This window comes from Rissa tridactyla, chromosome 11 (genome assembly GCF_028500815.1).
Source record: "Rissa tridactyla isolate bRisTri1 chromosome 11, bRisTri1.patW.cur.20221130, whole genome shotgun sequence".
NCBI classification, from domain to species: domain Eukaryota; kingdom Metazoa; phylum Chordata; class Aves; order Charadriiformes; family Laridae; genus Rissa; species Rissa tridactyla.
In genome coordinates, this window is record NC_071476.1 from 1,305,766 (window position 1) to 1,324,114 (window position 18,349).

The 18,349-nt window shown below is 39.7% G+C and overlaps 1 protein-coding gene across 4 annotated transcripts in view; it reads left to right on the forward strand.

The window, feature by feature from the left end:
* The window catches only part of RNF145 (ring finger protein 145), a 51,367-nt gene that overhangs the window by 11,281 nt on the left and 21,737 nt on the right, over positions 1–18,349 (forward strand). For 3 of the 4 annotated variants that reach the window (XM_054217581.1, XM_054217580.1, XM_054217582.1), the window contains 2 exons: positions 1,923–2,136; positions 13,970–14,078. In XM_054217581.1, coding sequence (XP_054073556.1) covers positions 1,953–2,136; positions 13,970–14,078 — 293 coding nt within the window. In that variant the 5' untranslated portion in view covers positions 1,923–1,952. Of the gene's footprint in view, positions 1–1,922; positions 2,137–7,519; positions 7,572–13,969; positions 14,079–18,349 lie in introns of those variants that run through there. The other variant, XM_054217583.1, reaches the window with a different exon arrangement.

Below are 18,349 nucleotides of genomic sequence, written 5' to 3' on the forward strand. Positions count from 1 at the left end.
TATGATTAAACTCTATCTTTTATTCACGCTAGATGTTGAACGCTAGTATTCTGTAGGAGCTGCTTGGGCAATGGTTTTGGTTGTTCATTCTAAATATTTGTAGTCTTCTGTCTGACCTTTTAATTGCTTTTGGGAAGCATTGTGAAATGCTGGTATTGTGGGGGCTGTCCGATGTAGTGGGGAGACGCTTCCTGTGTGAGGGGAAGGATGTGCTGCTGTCTTTGGGGTTTGCAGAGCTGTCGCAAGACTCTGTAAAAAGTGACCACATTTACATAATTTGAAAAGTTAGACTGTGGGCTAGACGGTGACAGGCAGCAGCCCTGTAACCTGTGGTTTACTAAGCCAGATCTCAGTTTTGATCTGTCCTCACTTCTTGAGCTGAATTAATTTTATGTCATCATGTCTTGACAAGTGTCAGCGTGGTTTTAGGTGTGCACATGAACTATGGTAGCGCCTTGGCCATGGCAACACAAATAAAACTTCACTTGAGGACTGTGTGTGTCCCCATACAAGAATGAAGATTTTCTTTTTTTTTTTTTTTTTTTTTTTTTTGGTTTCTGTATATTAGCATAGTTTCATTTCATGCTGTAGTTCCATGTTGGCTTGGTAGTATAAAACTTCCACAACTGCAAAAACTTTTAAAACTCACATAAGGACAATATGAATATAGTCCTGTAAAACTTTATTTAAAAAGTGCAATTCCAAGTGCAGATTTTTCTGTTTCTTTGGTCAGGATGCAGTTCTTTCCAGTTGTCCCCCTGATAATTGGGATTGGGATTAAATCTGACCTCATCACGGGAATGATAGTGCTGCAGGTGATTGTTTTTACTTGTTTGAATAGCTGCTCATGGATTAAAAACTTGCTGGATCATCCCCACCTTGGCCTTGAATACTTCAACTGCACTTCTCTAATGCAGTATATATAATCGGTGGCTCACAAATACAGCCTGGGGTGAATGCTGTTCCTAGGGTGGGCAGGTGGCGTCTTTCATTTAGGAACAACTGTCAGTCTCAGCTGAAGGCAGTGCTCTGGCAGGAAGGGGAAACTGATCCTTTTGCTCTTTAAAATGGTCCTGTTGGTGACTAGATCTCTTTTGAGATCCTGTTGTAGACCAGCATGTTTTTTCGTGTTTAAAAAAAAAAAAAAGCCTTTCATTGTCTTAAATCATTAATCTTCTCTGATCTCAAGATCTAAAATTAAATTACCTTCTAGTACTCTGGATTGAGGATATGATCTTCCTGTTTGTATGATTCCTTGTGGTGAATTACGTTAAAATGAGTAGAATAGCTGCATTATTGGTCCTAATCTTCCACAACACTCAAATTGTATACATACAATTGTATGTATACAATTGTAGAGGTTAATGAATGTCGTAAATGATTTTTTAAAAGTTTAGATATGGAAAATTATTTATTTCAATTTGCATTGAGGAAGTGGATCTAACCTGTTTTAAGAAGGGGTTTAGGTGATGGTTATATTGCTGGAGAAGCGTAGAAATAGTGTTAAGCTAAGTGGAGATGGTCTCTGATTTTGTTAGTGTTTGCTTTCTAAAGCTTACCGTGTTAATGTTTACGTAGTACCTAGTGCATCCAGGTCTTTTGACCAGGGTCTTGGATGCTAAATCAGTGCAAATAAGAATGAAGGTTTATTCAGTGCACACTCTTTGACCGTTTTTATTATGTCATTAACCTGTTCCCCCAGTTCCCCATTTTACGGTATCACCATGGAAAAATTGCTAGCAAATTGACCTTTATATAGCAAAAATAGAAGCTGTCCTGTCTGCATTTGAATTTAACTCAGTTGATTCATTCAGTCATTTGTGGCCACACAGGAAGCCCCATTCATATGATCACAAAGCCTAATAGCTGTTTGTACAGTGAGATTGATCTGATTACTCTTCTCTGTCTTGTGCTATTTACAGTCTGCTGCCAGTTCACAGAAAGGGAAGAGAATGGCTGCAAAGGAGAAGTTGGAGGCAGTATTAAATGTGGCCCTAAGGGTCCCCAGCATCATGCTGTTGGATGTCTTGTACAGATGGGATGTCAGCTCATTCTTCCAGCAGATCCAAAGAAGTAGCCTGCACAACAACCCTCTCTTCCAGTACAAGTACTTGGCCCTTAATATGCATTATGTGGGTAAGTGTGCATGGATTCAAGAGAAAACACTACTGTGGTAAATACTGTTTTGCTTACTACAAGGATTTCAAGAATTTGGTCATACCATGATAATATATTGATTACAACAAATAGTACAATAATATATTCATCACAGTTCTGCTTAAGGGACTGTTTATGTTAGCAGTAAAGAAATCCTGTCTTGGGTCTTCGACTGAACTTTGTTATTTAGGCTTGATATGTAAATAGAGTAAACCTGGTGTCTGGAAACAGGATTGATGCCCTGAAAGAACAGCTCGGTGGCTTTGGCCTGTGTCTGACTGATGAGAAAGTTGCTGTGAAATGTTGTGCAAACGAGAAGCGTCGTAAGGTATATTGTTGGCATTAAACAAGAGACTAGGGAGAAGGTTGCCTCATTTGGACTGTGACCAGAGCACCAGAGGGTTAACCTTTCACTGCTGGATGGGTACAGCTCTTCAGTTTATAACCTTGTGGACCGTATATATGCTGTGAGTGTATGAGAGCAGGTAACAAGTCCTTGTGTTGCAGATAAATGGACAAAATTACTAACACAGCTCAGGGAGCTGAGGTTTGAACCTTGGCCTGCAAGTTTAATTCTGGAATGCTAGATGTCTGTTTTTAGGAGATGAAAGGATTGATATTCTGTGACCGGCTCTCCAGGTGGGTATGTGATTCATCTAGTGACTGCACATGGGGTTAATTAGGGATCGGATCCAGGCTGTTGAGGTTGGTAACCAGTGATCTGTGTGAGTACAGCCTAGCTTGGAGAGAAACGGCTAGCATGTAATTTTTCCACTCTGTAGTGTTTCTTCCTTGTAGATGTCTTTGGAGGATAAAGAAGTACCGCAGTCAGCTAAAGGAAACACCCTTTAGTTAAGTAGTTAGAGGACTGTGGGTTTTTTTGAAGTAGCATGTCCAGGTCTTTAATCCTGACTGCAGAAGTGTTGGCATGTGACATTTCTTTTCTAATCTATTAAATGTCTGTTCTCTGGAAGTTATTTACTGCCATTAAAAACACACGTGTCTTTCTTTGTTACGGCTCGACTATACTCGTGCAGGGATAGCAAGGTACTTTTAGTGCAAAAAGCTGCTGTTACAGTTCTATGCCCTTTTCATGTGTTTGTGGGAGAGAGTACTTGTTTGTTGCTGGTGAATGTGACACAGGACCATGGTGGCATGTAACTACGGCTGGCTTTCTCAGGCACTTGTACGCACACAAGAACCTTTTAGGAGTTAGTTTATCAGATCAGTTTCTAATACAGAACTAACAGTTGTGCAGTAGGCTATCAAGATGTTAGTGCGCAGTTCCCAGCAGTGACATAGCCCCTCTTTGTAGTCACTTGATAACCTTGTCCTTGCTTAAGTACCTTGTGATATACCAATAAAAAGTGCTACAGAGAGGGTAGGTATTGTCACCAAAGTATTTCTCACCTGGGTGCTGTTTTAGTACTAAACCAGTGGATTCTGACTTTGTGCTCCTCATATGAGTGGTGCTTTTGTGCTCGTGCACAATCACTCAGCAGTTCTTTCACTTTTTGCTTTTACATTATTTGAGTGTCTGTACTTTTACTGCTCCAACTGGTAGTTGCTGATCAAGAAGGGCTTCTAAATCATCCAACAAGTTGCTCGTTTTAAAAGATTTTCAGACAATTTTCAGTGACAAAACTTCGCTAGTACTTTTCAAATAAAAGTTCATTTGTTTCAATTCCTTGGGTCTTTTTAAGCTGTGTCAGTGTGAGGCTGGGCTAAATCAATTTGCATGCCTACACAAGATTTTATATAGATTTAATTGCATCAGTTTACAGTATAACCTTAATTAAAATAATGTATCAAAATATATAAATTGTAAGGAAACCAAAGTACTTTTCCACCAGTTTGGGAAATTAAGCTTCTTTTGAAGATGTTTTCAGGGAAATTAACTACCAGTGTGTAATTTAAATAACAACATACTGTGGATACGTTTCAACATGCTAATCTGTTTTATTTAGGGAAAAAAAATTTCCACTGTTCATATTTGCAGTTAGGAAACACAGCATCAGCAAATGCTGTGGCAGCTTTGCAGTATCAAACAATCACTGAATTTCTTACGTAGGCAGTGTGAGATACCGTATCACAGAAGTGCTTCCAGCAGCTTAGGAAATCGGGTGCATCTATCTCGGGCAAATGCTCAAGGAACAATTTGATTAGAGAGCCATAAAAATCAATAAACTCTACCAATCTTGATATAGTGAACCTTTTTCCAGAACTAAGGATCCAAAGTTGGAAATTTGCTCAGAACTGGAGGTTACCAGGAATATCTTTTCTGTTTAAATCCACTCATTTTCGTCCATCCATTTGCCAAAGTTTGAAACACCAGTTGTTTTTGATAAAATAAAGTGATGTATGTTACAGCGTGATTCACGTTCCAGTTAGCAGTACTGGGAATATAATAAAAGCCTCTAGGATGCAGTCGGTCCTTTGATACTGCTTTTCCATTTCATATCTTTTCATGAAACAGCCTCTATCTGCTTTAGTGAAGGAAAATATTCAGTCCTGATAACCACCCAACCACAAGTTCAACTGCATGAACTTTACCTAAGTGCGTATAAAGCCATGCAAACAGCAGAGATAAATTTCTAGTTAGAATTGGTGAATGTAAACAGATTAATTTCATACAGGAAAAGTTGCGAAGTAGTTTTGTTTATGCACTTCATCTGTCGAATGGCACTGTGGTTACTGTTTCAGCAGGCGTAAAAAGGGCTGTGAACGGCCCACAGCAGTCCTCAACCTGCACTTTAGCTCTTGTGTATAAAGTTTGTGCTGTGTTGTTTTATTTCATAATACTGTCTTACTGCAAATGGATTATCTTCTAGAATCACCACTAAAACTATTTTTCACTTCTGAGAGCTTTCCTAGGTTTGTCAAGTGTGCTTAAAAAGGCAAACTTTAAACTTAGTTAAGCAACGATTCAGGAATGTCTCTGGCTGAGAATTTTTTTGCTCTGTGTGTGCGAAAATTCATACTTGATGATCACAGGATCACCTCACGCTTAAAACTTGATTTGTCACAGGTAGTATCTTTCTGGAAGTGCTTTTGGTACATCTTACGGGACATTTGCCAGATAATTTGTTGAAAACTTAATTTAAAATTATTAGAAATGCTTGGGGTTACGAGGAGTTGACCTGTGTACTTGATTTTTATTTTTTTTAGTTTGCCATATCTGCTGGATATCTGTAAAAACAGACAAAAATCAGATAAAATGGGGTTGCAAACTGAATTCAAGTGTACGAATGATATTCAATGAGAAATTATATCAAAACCAGTAAAAATTCTTCTGTCCTCACAAAGTAGTCACATGGAAGGTTTGGTTTTAGAATCTGGCCCTTTCATGCCATCTTTTTAAGTACAATAAAATGCACATATGCTTTTTTTTTCTTTTATGAGCCTTCTTTTATAATCCTGAATTATAAGCCTTATTTGCAAATGTGGCCTGTGAGTCAAAGTGCCTTTTGTAGTTCTTCCTGGAGTGTTGAGGAGTACCTTGGCAATAAGCATTATTGTCCTCTCTGTCCCAGGACTTTCCCAAATACTCCAAGTCATCCTATTTAATATTTTTTTTTCTTCTTGATGACCCATCCAGACAGTCTGGCTGAGGAGTAGCATGTGATAAATTTGTGTGGAAGGTGCTGTATTACCAGATAAAATTCTGACAGTTGATACGCCGTCTGTTACCAGGTATAAGGATCTGGGGCAGAAATAAGTTTAGAAAGCAAACCTTTTTTGTCCACAACTGTTACAGGTATAATGTGGTTTCATTAAGATTTCATTAAAATTGTTTGCTATAAATTTAAGTAGCCTCTCCTTCAGGAAAGAACTGTGCTAGCTAAAATGGCTTGCTTTCTCAGACCTCGACGTAGGGTAGACAGGCACTCTCTGCTACTGCCGGGCTTCAGTGTTTTCTTCTGCACTGCAGAGTAGCTCTGGAAAGACAGTCGCTTCTTTTTTCATTCTTTTGATGAAGAAGGTGGAAACAGTTGAACCCACGTAATTTCCTCCTATGAAGGTCAAAGCAGTGCTGCTTGTGCTAACTGGTAAATACTCCGAGCTGGCTGGGAAGAGGAGAGTCAGTCATGAGCTTAACCTGTAACCATAGTCAGACTTGGAATTCAAGTCGCTGTCACCATAGAGGCCCAGAACGGCACTAAATACGCAGTGTTTTCATACCTGCAAATAAAAATAACAGTTTTCTATCTTAAACTGTATTCTTTGTTGTTACGTTTTTCCCAATAATGTCTTTTCTAATTTGTAAGGAGACTGTTTTAAGTACTTTGAATAAGTGGAAGGCGTGTCATCTTTCACAACCCTGTTTGCAATCGCACTTTCTTGAACTGTGTGGTTATTGCCTTGATCGCTTGGTCACATCACTTCCAAGGTGTGAAGAACTTGTTAGGAAAGCTGCCCTTAAAAAAGAGGCTTGAGGGAGGAGAAACCTGCTGAACTTCCTGCCATCCTGTGTTTGCTGACTGCTCTCTACTTTGGTCTGCTCACTTTTCTTTAAGCTCATGTGCATTATTTAGAAGATCTTTTATTTGGATTGCTTTTTTTGTGGTGGTTTTTCTCTTAAGAGGAAAGGTACAGTACTCTGATACAAACACAGTAAAAAGTGCCATGTGAAGCTTCAGTGTGAGAAGAAAGAAGCAGTCGGTTCATTCCAGAAAGAAAGTTCCCAAAATTGTGAGAAGAGGATGCGTGACTAAATGCGTAAATACACTTAATGCATACAAAGATGAAATGCTGTGCAGGTTCAGTGTCTCTGGGTTTGCTGTCCCATGTCTCTGTCTCTCTCCTGCCAGCAGCATTTAGATAAATGGGTAGTGGAACTATTTTCTGAGTGTCACTATTTTAAACTGTAGCTAATTTTAACCAAACGCAATTCTGTGACTCGGACTTGGTCTTTATTTCTTAAAAAAATTACTTGCTATGTCTTCCTATTCTCTTCTTGCATAAAAGGCAGTGTGTGCTGCAGTTGGTAGACACAGAAGAGGGTAGAGAGTATTTCATGCTCAAAATACAGCATACCCTTTTTTCTCTTTCCAGCTCTAGAGACTGCTGATTCCTACACTGCTTCCTTAGTGTCATAGGCTTTTACTAAGCAGCTTTCTCAGCATATGGATTCCGGTAACTTTTCTGTACAAAGCTGGTATCTCTTTTTGGCAACCTGAATCAATTTTTATTAAAAAAAAAAAAAAGCCAATAGCAGCAGACTTGAAAGCAGACACTTAAAATTTTGAGGTTTGCTTCTCTCTGAGTACCAGTCTCGTGATAACAGCAATTTGTGTTCGTAATTTAGAATACATTGTGACTGTTTGTATTTTTACAGTTCCACTTCTATGTTCTTTTCCAGTACTCTCCAGGTTCTCCGTGATTGTAATTAGGCCCAGAGCTCTGATCATTAGGTATGTTGTATTATAGAAACAGCCTCTGAATCATACAGTAAAACTAGAATCAAAAGTCCATTTTATTTGTTCAGACAATACTGCAAATCTCTGTAAGGAACTTGGTTCTTGGATTATCTATAGTTAGCATGCCCAATCTGTCATGCATTTAAAAATTTAAGAAACAGCCGTTGAAACTGGTGGTAGTACCACAGTAATGAGTAAACTGTTTTGCTGGCATTATTTTCACTGAGATGCGCAGATGTTGATAACAGGATTTCTGATCTCTGTTTGTAGTTATGTGGTGCTGTGACCGGGTAAATACTTATTTCCTTGTGTGCAAGTGTGTTTAGATGTGTGCTTTCTCAGTTTAGAACTCATTTTTCAACTTGCTTTCTGAAGGGTAAAATATTTACCACGTTAGCTCAAAGTACAAAACATCTTGGAGTGAGTAACGTTTGTTTGGGCAGCTCTGGCTGAGTGGGGGAGCGAGGAAGAGGTGTGCCTTGGTATTGCCGTGGAAAAACATCACTCCCCCAAAATGCAATACTTCTTAAAACCCATTAGGCTTATGCTGCCTTGAACAGGTATTCAGTTAGCAGTGGTGAGACAGGCTGGATGAAAGCAGCCCTTTGCAGTGCCTGGTGCCTCCGTGGCTGCTTGAGACTGATGGGGATTTTGGCATTAAGTGCTCTCTGAATGGCTTGGCTTGTAGATTGGTTTCAGTGGAGTGAATTTTGCATGAGCCATTGGTTGGAGCCACCTGTGATGCAGGAGAGGTCATTCTGCGTGGCGGTGGAGGTTCTGTGTGACGTTGCCTTTTGTAACAGAGCAGATGAAGAGCTGATCTTGCTCTCAGAAGGCCAGCATAGCTGTCCTGGTCAACTCAGATGATCCCATTTGGCTGAGTTATCCTTCAAAGGATGCTCAATATGAATTGAGGATGTACACGAGCTTTTTGCCTCTCCTTTTATGTGACGTAAAAATAGGTGGCTATTAGGGTTCCTTATGGGCTTGAGCTGGCCTCCAGCGAAGAAGCTACAGAATCCTCCTGGTAACTTCTGCATCATGCCTTGAACTACTGTAAGCTGAAAAGTGTATCTTCTGAAAATCATCCACTTTTGAGACAGATGCTTTAGACATAGACATTTTATTAAATCTCTGTGTAAATTGTTGTGTAACCAGTCTAGTGACTGCTTATCCTGAGAATTAAACACGCTGAAAATAAAGGTGCCAATTGTGGTTACGCTACTTCTGCCCTATCAAATACAGTCTTTCTGAAGTCTGTGCTGTGTTATTGGTACTTCTGTATTGTGGCCAGATAGTCTTCTGAATAAACCGGAATGAGAACAGTCAAGGATTAGGCTGAAATGAAATGAGTAACTCGGTAGCGCTCTGATCCTGCATCGTGTGAGGAGAGCCACGAGTTTGACCATACTCTGTGGCTCACGACTTGCTGCTTCACAACGAATTGCAAGTCATTGTAAGATGCGCCTTTTACCCTCAGGGTATATGGGTGAGTGGGAAGGTAGGGCCCCCCAAATTAATTTCCTGGTAGAATCCAAGCAATTGTGCTATTACTTTCTGGCACTCAGAGATTTGAATTCCTCACTCTGTAGTATACAGAATAAACAGCTGCTTTTCTTGCAGCGTTCCCTTGGCAAGCCTCTACAGAAGCAGTATCCAAGAGATGCTGTTGTTTTATTAAGAGATGTTATGAACTGTTTCATGTGTAAAGTTCTCATTTTTAGACTAAACCTGCAGGAAACTTTGAGTAATAACGTGAAGTGGACACAAGGGATCTGTAATCATGCAAATGAGCACTAAAATGTTTCTTAAAAAGGTTGGATTGCAACTTTGATCGTGCTCCAGAAGCCTCCCTTGTATGCAGCGTGTCAATAAAACTCAGACACCTGAGTCGGCGAAGAGGCAATATGGGGTGAGAGAAGCTGGGAAGCACCTTGGTGGTACAGAAACAGAGATTGCTGAAAGGCAGTCTGTGAGCTGCTGCTTGCTGTAACAATGCGCGTTGCACGCAGAGAGGTTTTCATCTAGCTGAATCAACATGTTGTAAATGAGGTCACGAGCTGGTTAATACATGTGTGCTTGTCTGGCGATGTTGAACTTGGCTTTTCTGCTTATTATTGTTTTCACAGTTTATTTTCTCCAGCGGGGCTTAGATCTGTATTGTCTTGCACGAGAGGCAGTAGAAGTTCTCTGCTTCCTTGTGCTCCTGAATAGCCACTGAGTGGGGCATCTGTGTATTGATAAACTTGGTAGGACAGGGCTTCTGTAGTGCTCCTTATAGCTGGAAGCCTAAGGGTGCAGTTCTGTTTCTTGGTGGCCTAGCACTAGGGGGGAACTACTGTATTCGGGAAAGTTTATTGTCTCTTGGCTTTATCTTTTTTTTTTTTTTTTTTAACATGCATTAGAACGGTTTCTTTACCAGGGCAGGAACTGGGCTTCACTGAGCCTGCTGCTTAAACAGAAATGTAATTAGTGAGTTAAAAGGGACAATACACCAATCCCAAAAGTGAAAATAGTATGCATGGCCTAAATCACGGGAGGGGAGTGCTCACTGCAGACTCAAAAAGCTTTGGGTGAAGTGGGCGTTCGTTACTCTTAACCCACGTCTGAAGGTTACCCAGTAAGATGACTGTTTCTCAAACTGTAAATCCCTGTGCGTGGAGAATCTCTCCAAAGGGGTATGTGTTCTCAGCATCATGGTTTTTTCAGACAGAGGAGGTGCAAATGAAAACAAATGTAATGATTTAGATGAGAAAGCTGCTGTGAGAAATTTCATTTCCTGGCTCTTAGTTTTGAAGTAGAATCTCGTTTACACCATACACTAATTACATCATTTGTCCGGGCGAGAACAAAGGGAATAGAATATTACTGCTACTATGTCTGAATTTGAGCTTGTCTTCCTTTTCTTCTGCAATGAGACAGCTTGGTAATTAATTATTTGCCTTTTTTGGCAGAGGCTTTGTCGATAAAAATGAGGTTGGTACCACTTTGGGAATAGGGCCTCTGCAGCAAAAATGCAAATATGGCAGTATGAAGTGTGTTGAAATCTCTCTCTTATCAAGTCACAAGAGGAAATGGTAAATAAGAGTGAAAGGGAACTACTTTAAATGTCTCTCACTCTCCCCCTCTTCAACATCTATCAATTAGAGCAAACAGCTGCTTTAAAGTGAACATTTAAATTCCAGCCCAAAGTCATGAGCGGTGGAGTTCATTGCTCAACCTTCTGCAGTAACCTTGGCTGGCTTGTGCTGCTTCCCTGTGCAGTGTTACAAGCAGCTGTGCTGTTTGGAAGCCCTCTGTTTAAAAAGCACGTATTTGAAAGTAATCTTCTCATATTTTGATTTGTATTTAGACTTTTTTTTTTTTCACTCCTTCAATATATCCTGCTATATTTTAGTTAAAGTTGTCATCACATAAAGAAGAATGAACTTCAATCACTTCTGAAATACTCCTGTGTAACATGGCTGTGTTGAAGTGCAGTTACTGCCCTGTAAAATGTCTCCCTTTTCCAGAAACTATCCTAGCACCGCTCAAGTACATCATCATGTGGCCAAGGAGCAGGCTTTCATGTGATAGAATAAGGTAAAGAAGATGGCAGAGCTTAAATGCAGATAAAGTAAACAGGTATTCTTAGACTATTTATAGAGTAATAGAGGAATAAAAGACTGCATAATAAACTCCGTTTAGTTCCCCACCTGAAGGTGAGTCATGGGCTACAGTGAGAAGGAAGGGTTTAGAGAGATTCTACCCAAGTGCTAGAATGATACATGGCGGTGCCACGTGGGCTGTTCCGCAGAGAGAATTGTCCCTAACTAAGCAATCAAGGGAAGGTGGTGAATACAGCAGAGACGAGGTGTGAAGAATGTCTGCAGATGGTGTGAGAGCTGCTGGAGATGGCTCATGGTGCTGTGTGGTGCAAGCTAGTTAGGTGTCTTCATGGAGATTCTGCTGAGGAGTTGCTGCTCTTGTCATTTGTGTGTTTGGTACAAGGAAGGTGGTGAACAGAGAAGGTGAATTCCATATAATAAAGGTGTTTGCTAAGAAAACTGATGATGTAAAACATCTGCTGTGTTGTGTTAACTGGAAGCGTATTATTCTACGTAAAACAGTTGCTAGAAAGAAACTCTTGTAGTGCTGGGTTTCAGGCCCCTTTAAAAAGCTCAAAATAAAAATCATAGAATAGTTTGGGTTGGACAGGACCTTTAAAGATCATCTAGTCCAACTCCCCTACAGTGAGCAGGGATATCTTCAACTAGATCATGTTGTGCATAGCCCCATCCAGCCTGACCTTGAATGTTTCCAGGGATGGGGCATCTACAGCCTCTCTGGTTAACCTGTTCCAATGTCTCACCACCCTCATTGGGGTGGTGGGGGGGGAAAAGTATTCCTTCTATGTAGTCTGAATCTACCCTCTTCTAGTTTAAAACCGTTAGCCCGTGTTGTATTGCTACCAGCCCTATTAAAAAGTCTGTCCCCATCTTTCTTATAAGCCCCCTTTAAGTACTGAAAGACCGCAATAAGGTCTCCATGGAGCCTCCTCTTCTCCAGGCTAAAGAACCCCAACTCTCTCAGTCTGTCCTCGCAGGAGAGGTGCTCCAGCCCTCAGATCATTTTTGTCCATGATCAAGTGGATACTGTGCAGAAACTAGTGACAGTGACTTGTACGATACCTCATTGTACTCAAACTATCAATAATTTCAGCTTTTGAAAAGGTGTATCCTCAGACAAATGTGCAACTTGTCACATCTACTTTATGAAAGTACTTGAAAAATTATCTTTAATGTTAAATACATGAATTGTATATTTATATTTTTTAAAAGGTAAGTGAATAGGCTCCGTCTGTCATCACTTGTATCATCTATTATATCTGACTTGACTTTGCTTGGCATGCTGTGGGTCTGATGCCTTTCCTAGGAGCATGTTGCGAGTTACCTTCTGTTACCTTCTTGAAGACCTAACCATTGGTAGAATTTTACAGAGGTGGCTTGTTGAAGGTGGCAGATATTAAGTAGCCTTGAAATACTTCTACATAAATACCGAGTGACTCTGAAATTGTGTCCTTTTCAAATATTGGAACATACTGTGTTCCCAAGCTGTTCTATAGTATCTGGTTGTCCCACTGCTTAGGAGTGTTTAATCTAGAGTTAAAAATACTTAAGAAACTAATGTAAAAAGCTCAAAGTATAAATTAACTCAGTTAAAAAGACTGTGCCCAGTGTTGCTGAGTAGATGGATGAAACTTTAAATGTAAGGTGACTAGTAGAGCTGTAAGTGTCAGGATAAGTTCTTCTATAGTGTTTTGGTCTTAGCTGCAGGGAAGTTGTTTGCTGTTGCTGTGGTTTTTTCCTAAACGGATTTCAGTGCCAGGCACTTAAGCTGACCTTCAGAAAGAGCATGAGTGCACTGCATTGGGATGGAGAGCTCGGCAATAGAGATTAGTAAGGGCACCGTCCGCTGGGTTTTTGACCTGCATAGTCTGGGAAGGAGAAGAGGATGGGCATGTGCTGAACCACCCAGTTGTGAAGTGGACTTGAAAGTACCACTTTATTTAGGTATCCCAATGAGAGCAAATATGCGGGGGGGGAAGGTATCAGTGTTCTGCTTCTTGTAGAGGCTGCTGAGCCAGGCTAAGTTCTTGAAGAGTGAAGCGGTACCTGCACTGGGTCTTTTTCCACGGCCTTAGCAAATGCTAACAAGAAGTGAAGGAACTGCCGGTGTAAATGCCTACAAATGCTTGGCTGTGCTGAGTCTTTGCCTTGATTTATGCAACACCGGTAGCTTGAATGTGCTTTAATATTGCTAGTATGGAGAACAGCCTGCGTGTCCCCATCTCAAAATATGGGCACGCAAAGCCTCTTTAAACCATAAAGATATGCTGGAAGAATTAAAATGTGCAATGCTAATCAGTATGGAAAGGTGTTCTGTGTGTCCTTTGCTTGAGGAAAATTATTTTTTTATATCAATTTGACTGAGTTTATTGGTTGCAGGGCTTTTTTCCCCTGCAATGCTGAAACTGGCTTTGACCTGGAAGAAGAGGAAGACGTAGGCCTGTTTTCCTTTTGTTACGTAGGTTATGTTAATTAAGTCTTGTTAAAATACTGTGAATTGAGTCCATTTCTTGACATCTAGGTGTAATCTTACAGAAGCTGGTAAATCTATTTCTGTTCATGAGGGAAAAAAACAACAACAAACAAAGAAAAAGTGTCAGGTTTTTGTGTGCTTTGTGTTTTGGTGAGAGGAGAATGTAGGTACATGGATTTTAAAACCAAATGAAAACAAAGGTGGTTAAAGAGATCTGAATAACTTGAATGTTAATTCATATTAAGAAATTGGGCATTAGATAGTCTTTTTTTTTTTTTTTTTGAAATTTCATTGTCTGCTTTTTGTTACAGGTTACATCTTAAGTGTTGTGCTCCTGACTTTGCCAAGGCAACACCTGGTTCAGCTTTACCTGTACTTCTTGACTGCACTGCTGCTTTATGCTGGGCACCAAATTTCCAGGTAAGAACAAATGGATTAATTTTTCTAGCTTGGTTGGGGAATGAGAAAAAAAGACCGATATTTTGTTAGTATCTTGTATGAATGGGATAGGTCTTGTGGAGGCCTTTTTTTCTGTGCTGGGCTCCTCAATACATGTTGCTGTTCTTTGCCTTGAAAAAGTCTACAGAATTAAACATGCAGTCAGGTAGTGCTGGTGTATTTTCATTGACTTAAACGGAATTTCGAGCTACATTTCTGTAGAGTGTTACGTCCATTAATCTGACGAGAGAAAACACCACGAGACTAAATATGGCCTGTGATGCAGTAATCTGAGTTACTCAATGGCTTGGCTAACGTGAATTCTGCACAGCAGACAGGACGTTACTTTTAGTTTCCTGGCACCTATGAGGAGAGAGAAAATAGACATATGGAAGATGATAAAAATAAAGTAATAATGAAATTTATTCTTAAATTCATCTTTGTTTATGTAATATATTTTACAATGAAAACAAAAAGATGGGGCATTTTGGATCTAAAACGCAGAGCAAGAAGCTGAAGATCTTTTGAGTTGGACAAGGCAGAGTCAGTCTTCTTCATTTGTTTGGCTCCAGCTAAATCTGTCGAAAGCCGCTGTAAACTGCCATACCTACAAGAAGTTTAGTCGGAACCAAAGAGAGTGGCCATCACGGTAACGGCTTTACATGGGAAGTTTTGAAAATACGGACTTGAGCCTGATTTATTTTAGTGCCTGCTGATGGGAAACACTTAAAAATGCTTATGATTGATTTAAGTGAAGTGATAGGTTTGTTATTTCTGCATCAAAGTTGTTGTTCTAAAGCATTTGCTGGAATCTCTCTCACTCGGTATGCTGAAGTTCAGGAGAGCGTTAATGAAGGTTTTGTGATGACTTGACATGTCACTGTTGTGGCTGGCAGAGTCACAGTGAATGATTTCCTGAATGGATGACGGTGAAAAAGAGGAATTACGGCCTCTTGCTGCCTGGGTAGGAAGGAAAAAGGGGGGGTTTTATCATCTTCAGGGGAGTCCTGAGTTTTTATAGATAGAGTTTGGGTGTTTCTTACAGGGCTGAAGGCTTGCTTATTAGAAAAAGCAACCTAAACATTTGTTAAGAACTTGTATTGAAATAAAAATAAAGCTAGTAACAAATACCCATCAGGGTTCAGCACATTTACAGATAGAGATCTTTATGCCATTCTGGATCTTTAAATTTTTTAAAAGAAAGGGAGATGGTATGGATTTTGGTTGATACGTTAAAGGATAGCACTGTGTTTGCTTTTAATACCTTTTTTGTTTGAGTTTCTATGTAATGTGAATGGTGACTTCTGTTGCTTTGTGAGGTTTGAGACTTTACAGGCTTCACTGAAACATGTTAGATAACTACTGCTTGGGCTGTTCGGCATGTTCGTGCTAAGCTGTCTCTACTTGATGCTTCTGCAGTGAGTTAATAAAGACTTTAATTAAATCTTGCATCAGCTGGCACAAAAAAATATGCTTAATTAAAAGATGTCTTGGATTCAACTAGTCCAGCGGTATTCCCTAGCTATTTTGCAAAGCAAAAGTAGTTGCTAACACTTTTGAGTGAGTTTACCCATTCCCTAGATAGAAGACTGACTCGATTTGGAAGGAAGCACAGTGCAAGGGGGTCTCAGCAGCAGCCTTTGTATAATGTTTCGTATTGAAGAGAGTAAAGTGTAACGCACAAATATAGTGTCAGTGGGGCTATTCCTTCTGTTGCCAAAGCTATCCACTTCCAACTGATGTTTCTATTGAGCAGCCTGATCACAACTAGACATACAGCAGCCACGTGTACAAACTGCTCCTGAGTGGTTTTTGATGATAATTCTGCTTAGAGCAGAAAACTTCCAGCAAATTGCTTGCATGCACTACCAGTTGGGATGCTATTTAAGAAAGATGAAGAGGTCTCATATTGAGGCCAGTTTGGTTAATGCAAATTATAGAACAAGACCAAAGTCATCTGGCACTTGTGACTCTGCAGTGTCCTGGAAATTCTGAGCTGTTGAAAGACTTCAGCCTTCAGTGGCTTTTTTTTTTTTCCACCCCAGAAATAGCTTGTGGTTCAGCTGCAAGTCTGGGAATAAGATCATCTGAATTTTATAGTTAAGCTCTGACTTCAAACTTCCAGGTCTGTGTGACCTTGACAAGTCACTTAACTTCTGAAGCGTTTGTTTCTGTATCTGCAAGACGGAGAATTACCTTAATGTGTAAAGATTGATTAGCTAATGTTTGTAAACACTTGGAGAGTCCAAGAAGATGCTACATTTGTATTACTGGGTAATTTGGGTGGTGATAGTACACCATCTGTTTATGGAAAAAGGAGAAGTCAGCTTTAAAAAACAAAATCCTGCTGCTCCTGACAAGGAAAATGGATGCTGGTTTTATTTTATATGTAGCTTAAAATTTGGGAAAATAAATGATGCAGTTATGCAGAAAAGAAATGATGCAATTAAACACACCGTTAGTGCAGAAAATCTAAATCTACATCATTATCTTGTTTCACATTTTGCAGTTTTGTTATGATTGTATTCCAAGTGTTGAGCCTCGCAGAGCTTGGAATGAGAAGATGGGGAGGGAGATGGCAAGAGACTGAATTGTTTCTTATGAATAATCTTAAAATACACTTAATTTTAAGGTTGTCTGTAGACATTTAAAACCTATGAGAGTGTGTGTTTGATGTTGACGGCGGAGATTTATCGGCCAAAGTAAAGTAAATGTCAGCAATATGAGTCAATTAGGTCAGATAACCGCTGTGCCTTATATCAGTCAATTACAAAGCATATTTTTAACAACAGAAGACTTTGCTGCACTTTCAGTATCAGAAACAGTCATGTGTGAAGCACTGTGTCTCTACCTTTTTAGAGCAACGTTAGTCATGGTGAGTGTATGTTAACAGTCCAGCAGTTTGATTAAATGAGGCTGGGAGTGCGTCTACAGAATGAACAGCAGGCAATCTGATCTAAGCTTTATTCTCATATCCTAATTTTCTAAAGTAATAATGTAGTTCAGCCATTTGATTAACTAGTAAATAATGATTTTAGCATTCTTGTTTTCTTGGACTGCTGCAGTAAAGTGAACAATTCTCAAATGTAAAAGCTGCAGCTTAATACAGCTTTAATTGATCAAAATTGAGTGCAGGCACTTGCTCTTCTCAGCATCTTGTATGGCACTGCAGCTGTTCAAGGCATCTTCTAATTGGTGTCTGTGCCAAAAGATCCTTGTGTTTGTACTGGTAATAAGAGAATCATTGCTTTGACTTTCCTTATTCAGACATCATCTACAAATACTGTTTAAAAAATTTAGGAGATCTCAAAACATTGCTTCTTCAAGCTGGTAGGCCTAAAACTCAATTAATGAGAGCTACTTACAGAATTAAGCCAAGTACAGACCTCTGTGCAGATGACCGAATCAGACAGACAATAGCAAGAAATGTAGCTTGAAGGACTTTGGATGATTTCCAGGCACGTTCCTGGTGTTGAGGAAGCAACTGTAAGTGCATCTTTGTTGGTACTTCTTAGCGAAGTTGTCTAAGGTCACCTTGCTACAGTTGGTGTCCTGGATGATTTTGTACCCTGTTTCCTAACAGGTATAGAAGAAATTTGATGTCTTCACTGCTTTCCTTCTATCAGTTTAGAATTTACCAGTGTTTTCACCCTAAATTTGAGGATGGAGCATGATGCTGCTAATACAAAAAGCCATCTTCAGCATATAGCAAATGATGTTTGTTTTTTTTTCTCCCTTTGTAACTTTGATGGATTACCCTGTTTGTGTTACTAATGCTTTCAGAAAGTGCTTTCTGCAGGTTCATATTAAATAAGTAATAAAAAACCCCCAACTTTATCCCAAAGATTACATCCATATGGATGTTGGAAGGTGGGGAAAACTTTATGCTTAACCATACCTTGATAATAAGGGGGAAAGTTCTATCTAGAATCAGTCATCTTAGGTGCCTTTTCAATCCTCATGTGGTTTTGATTGTGGGTTACAGTCTAAAGAACCCATTTCAGCATACCTCGCACATACTATGACACTTGAAAAGCTGCAGTGAGTAGGCAGGGCTGTCAGCTATGAAGAACAGGCTTTGAAGTGTTTGTTTTAATACTTTGAGATTTATGTCTTGAATTCCAGAGATTTTTTGCAAATGAAAACGTGAATGCCTTATCTCGGGGTAGCAAGCTAATACTGGAAGGCTATATTTCCACATTTCTGGGGAGAAGTGAATGCTTCCAGTAGCAAGCTAATACTAGAAGAAGGGC